General features: G+C 25.1%; 2 protein-coding genes across 5 annotated transcripts; one reads left to right on the top strand and one right to left on the bottom strand.

The window, feature by feature from the left end:
- Window positions 1-729: 729 nt before the first annotated feature.
- On the top strand, window positions 730-2,819 carry LOC126895903 (IQ and ubiquitin-like domain-containing protein). Its single transcript, XM_050668236.1, has one exon. The coding sequence runs from the start codon at window positions 730-732 to the stop codon at window positions 2,641-2,643; it is 1,914 nt and encodes a 637-aa protein (XP_050524193.1). The 3' UTR covers window positions 2,644-2,819.
- Window positions 2,820-3,260: 441 nt separating this feature from the next.
- LOC126893927 (PHD finger protein 7-like) lies at window positions 3,261-10,367 on the bottom strand. Of its 4 annotated transcripts, none has more exons than XR_007701289.1 (11): window positions 9,962-10,367; window positions 9,682-9,860; window positions 9,306-9,407; window positions 9,077-9,201; window positions 8,725-9,003; window positions 7,453-7,602; window positions 7,277-7,392; window positions 5,516-5,736; window positions 5,353-5,413; window positions 4,022-4,193; window positions 3,261-3,474 (listed from the first exon to the last, which is right to left on the bottom strand). XR_007701289.1 is itself a non-coding variant. In XM_050664480.1 (10 exons), exons 1-10 carry the CDS (start codon window positions 9,981-9,983, stop codon window positions 3,443-3,445), a joined length of 1,398 nt encoding a protein of 465 aa, XP_050520437.1. In that variant the 5' UTR covers window positions 9,984-10,365; the 3' UTR covers window positions 3,261-3,442. The 4 variants fall into 4 exon arrangements, 2 of the variants coding, with proteins under 2 accessions (XP_050520437.1, XP_050520438.1); XR_007701288.1 differs by lacking the exon at window positions 5,353-5,413 and adding an exon at window positions 3,788-3,900 and having other exon boundaries at window positions 9,962-10,366; XM_050664480.1 differs by lacking the exon at window positions 5,353-5,413 and having other exon boundaries at window positions 9,962-10,365.
- Between the last annotated feature and the right edge of the window lie 462 nt (window positions 10,368-10,829).

The raw sequence follows: 10,829 nt of genomic DNA, 5'->3' as shown, positions 1-10,829 counted from the left end.
AAAAAAAAAAAAAAAAAAAAAAAAAAAAAACACACATCTTAGTAAAACCAATACCTTCTCAGCTTCGCATCGAAGCTAATAACTTCCAAAATAATAATTTTTTTATCATAATTAAAAAATTATTTCAATTTTTTAGCTTCGAAATACAAGGAAAATTTAAACACTGTTTATTCCTGACTATAGATCTAATAAATTTATTTTAAGCTAAACTAAAAATTCAAAATGAACAGTAACGTTGTTTTAATTCAAAAAATTATTATTTCGATATAGCCATTTCCATGAGTCGCATTCTATAGAGCGACAAGAGCTGGTATGATTAACATAATCTGATTTAAAAAATTTACTTTTGACCTTTTTTTTATGCTCGTCATTTCTTTTTCAAGGCAACCTCAATATTTTTGTGTCCTGCAGTTTGTTGGCTTTCCAGTCCGACCTTGTCTGAAGACGTTTTTCTCTAACAATAATGACATGTTTTTATTATCAAAATGTCTATAACTTTATTATATATAAACATAGTATTTACTGAAATTCTTAATTAAAACTTTCAATAAGAAATAAATGGAATTTATTTCAATAGAACTAGAAATTGAAAGCTGAAACGTTACCCGGGTTATTGCCGCGTGATCAATACTTGTATTTTACTATGGCCGGCGCTTATTTGCTATAGCTTACTAAACTAGTTGAACAAACGTTTTTGGCGCAATTAAACTATAACAATTTAATTTCAATATGGAAAAATATGGAAAAGACAAAACTGATGAAATAGTTACAGTAAAAATTTTCACACAATCTAACCAGACATTAACATATGCATTTAGTTTGTCTACAAGTGTAGATTCATTGAAATCATATCTGCACCAGGTACTCAATGTTGACAAGAGTAAAATAATTTTAAAACACAAAGATGAAGTACTTGAAGACGATCAAAGTTTAAAACAGCTAGGTGCCACTTCTTTGGGAACTTTTGAGCTGTATTTGCAAGCTGAAGGTATAAAACTTACCAAGTGCTCATTTTATTTACCGGTAGTTGATGTAATAACTGTAAAAGTCAAAGGAAAAACGATCATCGTTGAAATTGAAAACTGCACTAGAGTGAAACCGTGGTTAGGTGGTTACCGCGACCTTTCTAGCGGAAAAGTTTATCACAATGCCAATGCTCAAACAGATTTCAAACCAAAAATTTATGCCAACATCGTTCAAGCAGACAGACCCTGTCAAACAGCTATTGACAAGGCCATCAATCACGTGATGATGGACACCGGCGTACAAACGGGTAATGCGTCAGACGGTATACGATGTGTTTCACCAAAAGCTTATCAAAGAGACTCGATGTGGTTACATGAAGAAAAAGTCGTCCAAAATGTTATTATAATACAACGGGCTTTTCGTCGTGTTTTGAAACATAGGAAACGTGTCCAAGCAGAACAAAAACAAAGACCGGCAACAATCAAATCAAGTGTCTCGCAATTAGAGTTGAAACAACAACATTATAACACCCTTTATGCGATGATTAGCAAATGGTTAAAAAAAGAAAGAAGGAGCATCAAGGATATTGCAGCTGACAAATCGACCAGAAAAACTGCACAAATGAATTTGTTGAAGAAAGAAATCAAATTCCTGATGGAAGTCGAGAAACAACGACTCGAGCTCAAATATGAGCTGACTAAGCATGACGATATTACCTTTTTAAATAAGACATCCAAACCAAAAATATTTAAAAATAAAAATGGTAAACTTTTAACTGTGGATACAGTTGGAAATCAAAAAGCAAGAGAACTAAAAGATATTTACTTGAAGATCACTTCTCAGTTATTACTAAGCAAAGCTGACAATCGTTTGCATTCTCTGGACGACTTATATAATCTCGTTTGCGGATCCAAATACAAGTATAAGCGAGATTTTATGGACGTTATCGAAATGGAAAAAGACTTAATAAAGATTCAAGCCGAAGCCGTCAGTTTGAAATCAATTCGGTCAAGGATTGAGCAATTATTCCGGCACTTCATCCGACAACCAGAAGTGAATCCCGAAGTGGACTCGTATTACAGGCCTACTGAAAAACGTATTTTGAATGTCTACACTTGCATTCGATGCAAACGTAACTTGGCGGCCACTGACTTTTCACTAGAGAGCCGAGTTAATAGAACGAACGTGTGCGCCAATTGCGAATGGGCTGAGAAAGTGGGCCACAAACACATTGATATGGCACCTTATCGAAAAATCCTGAAGACCTTAAGACATGATGAATTGCAAATGGCCGCTTATCATTCGGAATGTTTTATAATGCAACCAACCGAAATTTACCGCCTTGTAACGATTATATGGGAAGAGAAGTCTGCTATTAGTGAAACGAGTCAATTAAATGTGCTAAAATTAGTTAGATGGCGAAAGGAACAGCACTGGTCACCATGGAATTGCGTGTTACTGACTAGAGATGAGGCAAAAGTGCATTTAGAAATCGAAGATTCTTTAGAAGACTATTACGATGTAAAATTTATATCTTGGGTGAACAATAAGCATTTTACGGCCAAATTACAATTTGCTAATCTCGTACAAGTCGTTAAAAATCGAAGTAAAAAGAAATCTATAGGGTTAACGAAAAATTGGCAAGTTGTGGCGGATAATTTTAGCATTAGGATATAGACTAATACACGGTAGATATATTAGACAATGTTCATAATTAATAGTTTATTACAATTATGCTTATCTCAAAAATTTAAAATGAAAAATAAAATTTTTACTTATACTTCGGTAACACATTAATCATATTTTGTACATGTCCCTTGATGGTTGTAAATTATTAAATTTATCAAGGACAATAGTGGATAATTTTGTAAATTATATTAAATAATACTATACTGAAAAAAATATTTTGTACTAGATAAATTGTTAAAAAGTATATTACATTAAAAATTATATAAAAACAGCTAAATGAACTTAAAATTATAATTAGTGATAACTAATTATAGTCTTAATAGAAATACTACATAGACAAACAATAGATATAAATAATTAAAAAAAGATAAAAATAGTGATAAAATGAAATTAATGAAACTTTCATAACTAGAACATAATTAGCTTTAATTTAGAAGAAATGGAATGAAAAAAAAAACATCCAAGATGCTACAATAGTAGCTTTAAAATTCAAGAACAGACAAAATTATAATCAGATAACTCAAAATACTTTTCTAAAATCATTATAAGCACAACAGGTAAGATTTTAACTAGGAGTTAAGTTATAATATAATTATTCAGAAATGTGATGTTATAATTTGAGCTCTTTATTTATATAAAAACATGTACATTCAATAGCACAATTAAAAAATAAATTTCCTTGGTAGTTGGAAACATTCAGTCTTAGTAACAAAATTATTTTATGTAGTTAATAATTTTGTACATTTAAAAATTGTGTAGTGATTATTTCATATAATAATGAAGTTATTCAGTCGTCATCATCTACAGTTAAATCAATACCTAAAACATTAGAAATTAAATTTACATTCATACATTAAAATGAACAAATAAGAAAATTTTTGAGTTTATTAACTTTTTTTATATTAATTCTTGTATAAAAATTAAAAAATTTAGACAGAAGAACAATTTGTATTTCTTGATAAATAATTGCTATGTAAATTTTAGTGAAATAAAAAATTATTTTCACCCAATTTAGAGTAGTAATTTAAATATAAAGGTTGTTAAATTTTAATAATATTTGTACATTTCTTATGTAATTATTCAAATTTTTAATTAGAATTTAAAATTTGTTAATTAAACATATAATTATTACTTTTTATGTTCTTATTCAATATTGAGTGTTTGAGATAAAGATACTAATATTTGTTGATAACTTAGATTTTACAAGTCTTTTCATAAATGTCTACACACAGAACTTATATACTCCTGTAGCAGATGTGATTCTCAAAAGATATGTATATTTATTTATGAGTAGAATTAAATACATTTTTATTGAAAAAAAAAAACATTAATCTATTCAAGTTAAATAAAATATAATAATATTTACTCTCAGAAAAAACATAGCTGTCATTTTTTGTTTGATGAAAAGAAGAAAACTCATGATCAAATCCATTTGCAACTGGTAAATTATTGCTCATTGATATATAACTTGATATAACTGGTAATTGACTAGAAGGAAGGCGACTAACCATTTTTGGAGGGTCCACATATCCAACCAGCTAAAAACAAATTTCTTAATTAAAAATAAACACATCATAGTAAAAAGTAATAATAAACTTGACTCAACAGATGGTTACTTAAACAAAGCCCAGAATTTTGTAAATGATAATTTTATAAGATCATGTATACTTGAAAATTTAACACATTAAAAATGATTAACTAAAGTCTAACTTTATGATATTTGACAAATTTTAACATTAAAAGAAAATTAAGGTGAAATTTAATTTGTACATTACTGTATACTGTTATACCTTTCGCAGATATATATTATTATTATCAGTTAACATTATTTTATAATATGATAATACTATTAGTAACCATTTTGATTACTTATTCAGCACTTATAACAACAAATTATTGTCACTTTAATTGAATTATACTTATTTAATTACTGTTTTTTTTTAATAAGTACCATTTTATATTTAATTTTTTTTATCTCTTATCTTAACTGTATTCAGACTTCAGTTTGTAATATAATATCAAATAAAATAATAAATATCAAGAAAACAAAAGTATAATGGTCACAATTTTTAATTAACCTGAAATTATAATTATAAGTAGTTTAAATAAACTTTAATTTTTAATTATTGTTGATAAAAATTAAATAATTAAAATATTTAGTTGTTCTTAATAAAAAAGAAAAATTTTACCTAATTTTAATAAACAATATATTGTACATATTATATTAACAATAACTAATGACGAAATAAAATAGATAAAAATCTGATTATTTATAAGTGTAAAATATTTTAGTAGTAGTTATTTAAGATTACATTAGTATATTAAGAAGAATAAAATATACTTAACAACGAGTTAAGACAAATAGTTTTTTTTTTGTTAATTTAGTACTAATTAAAATTATAAATTATAAACAGGTTATGTTATGTCAATGTTAGTTTCATTTTCACCAATGATATATATGACACTTTAATTATGATGGTATATTTACATATTCAAATCAATTTGAAAGTTTAAAATTTAGAATTTTTTTAAAAATTTAATAGAAATACAGTATTATTTTAGTGTAATATTAGCAGAATTAATTAGACAAGAGCTTTGTAAAACAATTAGTTAAAATATAAGGACACTACTAGAAGCTCATAATTGTTAATATTGAAGCTTTTAATACCCTATAAAATACATGCGATTTATACGTACAAAACTTAGAAAATATTTTGAAATACTTAGATAATACTACACGCATTCTATTGGGCCAACCCTGGAAAAAATAACAAATAATTTTCAACTTGTATTTTCAACAAGTAGGGGCTACTGTTTAAATAACCTATTGTTAATGTATATTTTTTTTTATATATTATACCTGTACATCATCATCTTCATCACTGCTGTCAATTACAATTATTGAAGTATCTAAAGGTTGTGATGTAGTTAAAATTTCTTCAGATTCTTTATGTGTAGTAGTATCTGTGTTGGCATTTAGTCTTATAGATTCCCCTAAATGTTTTTCTTCATTTTGAGAAATGCCATTACTAAAAACTATACTGTCGTCTAAACGTCTTCGTTTAGCTTCTCTAGGTCCTTCTAAAAGTTAATTTTAGAAATGTTAAATTTTCTAAACTCAATTCTAGATTAAAAATCTGTAGAAATCCATTTTGAAATTATGATATATTTTCCTAGTATTTATACAAGTAATTTTCAATTTTTATTCAAGAGTTAAATTTATATATATTTATTTGTATAATATTATTATGTAAAGAAGTGTATTCCAAGTATTAAAATTTATTTTAAAAGATAATAGTAAATAAGCTTTCAATAGAGAAAATATATTGATATGTATTATGCCATTTGTTTAATAATATTACATTAGTAATTATTGCAATGTAAGTGAACTTCATAAAAATATACAGATAACAATATATATTTATTTGTATACAGAGTGTATGATTAAAGATGAGACACTCATTTTATTAACCACAATTTAGAATTTTTCATTTCTGAAAACAAAATATTGTTTTATTCAAAAAAAATCAACAATGATATGTAGTTAATTTTTTTTCATCTCTTTATTAAAAATAAAAATCCTAACATATATTTTCTTTAATGGAACTCCAGGTTGATGAAATTATGGAATTTTTTTTTTTATTTAATTTTATTCTATAATAATAATTTAAAATACTAACTTAAAAAAAAAAAATTTAACTCTAAAAGCTTAAGCATCTTTTGGGAACAATGTTACCATCAGTGCTTAACATAGTGTTTTTTTTTAGTAATTATTGTGGCTTTTTGAGTTATATATTTTTTAATTTTAAACAGATTTGTTCCTTTGATTCTTTTAATCTGATAAACCATTTTAAAATTGTTTTAAAATTTTGATATAAAATTTAAATTCATTATTAATTTGGTTCACATAATATCAGAGGTGACAATAATCTATTTCAATAAACCATAAATTATTATCAATATTTATTTTTGCTATCGTAAGTGATAGATATGAAAACTAGAGTTTTCAATAGAAATTTGTTTATATATAATATCATAATGAAAAGACAACTAATATATGTTAAACAGTTATTATTCATCAAAAATTGGTTAAAAATCATTTTATTTTAACAAGCAATAACAGAATAGTTCACCAGATAAAAGTTGTTATAACAAATTTTTCCTATCATATCATCAAACTAGAAACAGGAGTTCTATTAAAGAAAATTAAAGTTATGGTTATTTATCCCTACAGAAATAGAATAAAAATGTTAAACTACATAGTATTTTTAAAAATTATCAATAGTTTATAAAAAAAATGAGTCTCATAACTTTAATGAATCACTTTGTATAATTATTTTAATCAGAAAAATAAGAGGAACGGTGTGGCCGAGTTGGTAACACAGCAGTGCTTGACGCACATCGCCTCGGGTTTGTAACTAGTTACGGGTGGCTTCATTTACTGAATGAGAGATTATTTTGGTAATTGGAATCGCCATCCCTCTCTTTGACTACGTTCTAAACAACCGTTCCGGAGTATCAATGGTTTAGAAACTTCCTCCTTTGAAGGAGGCTACTATAGCTCTTAATAAGCTTATAAAGCATTAAAAAAAAAAAAAAAATTTAAATAAATATACCGTACCTGTAATGGATTGACAAGAACTACAATACCAAGGTTGATCACATTTAATTGAACTACAGAGAGTGTGAGTCCCACTTGAACCACAAGTATAACAAAGGATAATTTCCCATGAACCACTTAAAAATAGTATTTATTGTTATTTAAATATTTTTTACAAAATTTTATTAAAAACTTACGTTTCTTGTTGATAGTTTCTTTTTTGTGGGTGTGGGCACAAACAAGTATCAGCATTACATGTACTATGTCTTTCTAACAATTCAGCATAAGCATTTGGCACAGTTTCCCATGAAGCGTCCCTGTGATTTAATTTTTTCAGGTAACGGTTTCTACAGATTAAAAATTATTTGGAGCGTCACACAGTGAGCGCGTTTGACTATATTTAAATAATGGCATACTAGGTATCTTCTTTTCTATTCATTTTTTAAAATAAGCGTTCAGTTTATTTTAATTTTTTTTTTTTTAGGTAACTTTTATGATAAAAATAAGGATATAACAAAATAATTAAATTGTTTTAAATAAAAGTTAAAACTAAGAGAACTTATTTTCTATTCACAAGAGAAAACTTATTAACAAGAATTTATTTTTGTATCAATTGTGTCGTTCAAATAATTTTTTCTGTATTTTTCAATTTCATTCATTAAACAATAATATTATAATTGACAAAATAGTATAGAATGGTAATGTAATAAGTTATAACACTAAAAAATATAAAGTTTAACTAAACCAATGATTAAAGATTTGTTCAAATATAAACTTATATTAAGTTAAATTTAGATAAAGTTTTGACATTTTTCTATAAAATGTTATGAAAATGTTTTACATTTAATCTTTAAAATCGATTAATTTTTTTTAAGGATATTTTATTAAAGTAACCTAGTAAGTTATTAATTCAATATTGATTGTTCCTTTTATCTATATGTCAATAACATAATAATAAATTTAAAAGACTTCTTGAATTAAGATTAACTCTTTAAGTTTTAAGAAGGAATATAATTTGATAGATTTTATTAATTTTATCATCAATTATACTCCAAATATACTTAATTAATGGTCTTTCACAACTTAATTAAGTATCTAAAAATGATCAAGATATTTCAGATTAAATCATAAAATAATTACTTACAATATTCTAACTAACACGTCACAACAAATATTTGTTGACATTAAGTTAAAAAAAAACAAAAAGTACTCAGATTAATTAAATATTAATTCTAGTTTAGTATAGAGAAAAATACACAATGTATAGTTAGAAGTTATAAAATACTAGGCTACTTTAAACTATGATAGATTATAACTATTAAATAATTAATGATTTTATTATTATTATTTTTCTTTTTTAATATTAATATTCATAATATTTTATGCTAATAAAAACTTTCAATAATGATTCTTGTTTAATTTTTTTAATGATAATTAATTATTTTGGTTGAATAAATACATATAATTACCTAGAAGGAATGTATATGCCCAGAGTTAACATTCTAGCTTTAAATATGTCAACATTGTTACATAATGGACATTTGAAAAAGTAACCTGCACTTAAAGCTAACTCTTGAATACATCTACGATGAAACCATGCATTACGTTTACAACATGGAGCCCACAAAGATGATGGTAAAGGAGTTGGTTTTACATCTTCTTTACAAATAGCACACTGTACACAAGCTGACTTTTGTAATTCTTGTAAATCTACTGTTTGAGTTATTCTATGTTGCTGACAAAATGATCTAAAATTTATAAATATTGCTCAATATTTGATGAAAATTTTATCATGAAATGCAATATATTTTAATTAAATACTTAAAAGTCTGATAAAATTGATGCATAGATCCGTGCTCCATCCCACATGGAAGATGGAAGATTTTTCGACATTTAGAAGAACAGCAAGATATAGTAGCTCCAACTTTTTTACAATAAATACATACCTAAAAAATTAAATTATAATGTAAATTAATATTAAGTATTCTTAGTACAAATACTACAGAATACAAGATACATAATCTTTAACAATTATTAAAAGAATAATTACTGCTTTAGATCCTCTTTCAATTTCAGATTTAATATCATTTAATAAAAAACCCCATATTCCTTCATTGTCTTGACCTCTTTGAATAGCTTGAGAAGAAAGCAACTGAAAAAATATAATTAATTTTAAAATAAGAATTATTGACTAGTAGCTAATACCTTTTAAATGAAAAATATATTTATAACATTTAATTTAAACTAAAATATATGTAGCTCAAATAGCTAAAAAAATATTAAAAACTTGCATTCACAAAAGCATTTTCCTTGAATTACGTTTATGCAAATTTTTAATATTTTTTGTGGCTATTTGAATAACATATATTTTAATTTTAAATGAATATTATAATAATTTTAATTAATTATTACAATAAATTGCTTACTATACAAAAATAATGAACTATGACATCATTTAATTGATATAATTGACCATATAATTTTTCACTAATTTCTTTTCTCCCACAAAACATACAGGCTTTATCATGTCTAGGACTTAATTCTATTAATACATCTTTAGGAACTCCTTGACGAGCAGACACTCTACGAACTGAAGTACGACTACCTATAATTATATTCAAAAATAAAAGTTTAGTTATAATTCATTTTGAATATTTAACATAAAATGTTATTATTTAAAGAAGTAAATTATGAAAAAATTCTTACTTCTCCTTCTTGTTGGTGGCATTTGGTTAAATTTCAAGTTAAAAAATATACACACATAAAAAATTTGGATGATCACATTTTTGGAAAAAATAGCAGCGTAAGATAGAAAAAATTAACTATTGGAAGGAAATACTAAAAATGATAACAGTGAAATAATTAAATGGATTATGATTTCTAATTTGACAATAATAATTCATAAGTATTATTTTAATTTATAGAATTTAATATGCAATAATCTATAACAAGTCATTAAAATTGATAATAGACAACAAATGTGGAAATTGGTTATTCATGTGTATTCCGGCTGCTATAAACAAAAGTTTGAACTACTAAGCCTTCGATGTTAGTCAGCAAATGAAAAATCCAAAATGTATTAACAACATTCATTTTACACTTTACGCTTGTCAAATATAGTTATTATATATACTATTTTACCATCGTGACCAGTATGGTTACTATCTTGGTTATAAAACGGTTAAAGATGGTTTGTTATTTTTTAATATAAGAAATCTTATCTTTGACACATATTTGATATTATCAAACAATGTGTTTTGGCGGTAAAATATACATAATTAATTTAATAATTATTTGATATTAATAGCGCATGATGGTAACTAGAGATGAGACTTATCGTTTATTTTAATTAACTTATTTACTAAACGATATATAGAATTTCTCATCAATTTATTGATAAGAAATCAAAGTTTCATTTAAAAGTTATAGTTTTAATAATTACTGTATTTGCGCATACTATGTGATTTTTTTAACGCTAGTCACTCAATTTCTCTTAAAATAATACGTTTTGTATACATTTGTTTTTGTTAGTTACATATGTATTTCCATTTTTCAATATTCAATTATGTTCATC

This window comes from Daktulosphaira vitifoliae, unplaced genomic scaffold (genome assembly GCF_025091365.1).
Source record: "Daktulosphaira vitifoliae isolate Bord-2020 unplaced genomic scaffold, ASM2509136v1 Scaffold_1, whole genome shotgun sequence".
In the NCBI taxonomy this organism is placed as follows: domain Eukaryota; kingdom Metazoa; phylum Arthropoda; class Insecta; order Hemiptera; family Phylloxeridae; genus Daktulosphaira; species Daktulosphaira vitifoliae.
Note: the sequence above shows the minus strand (reverse complement) of the source record. Positions and strands in the feature narration are given on the sequence as shown.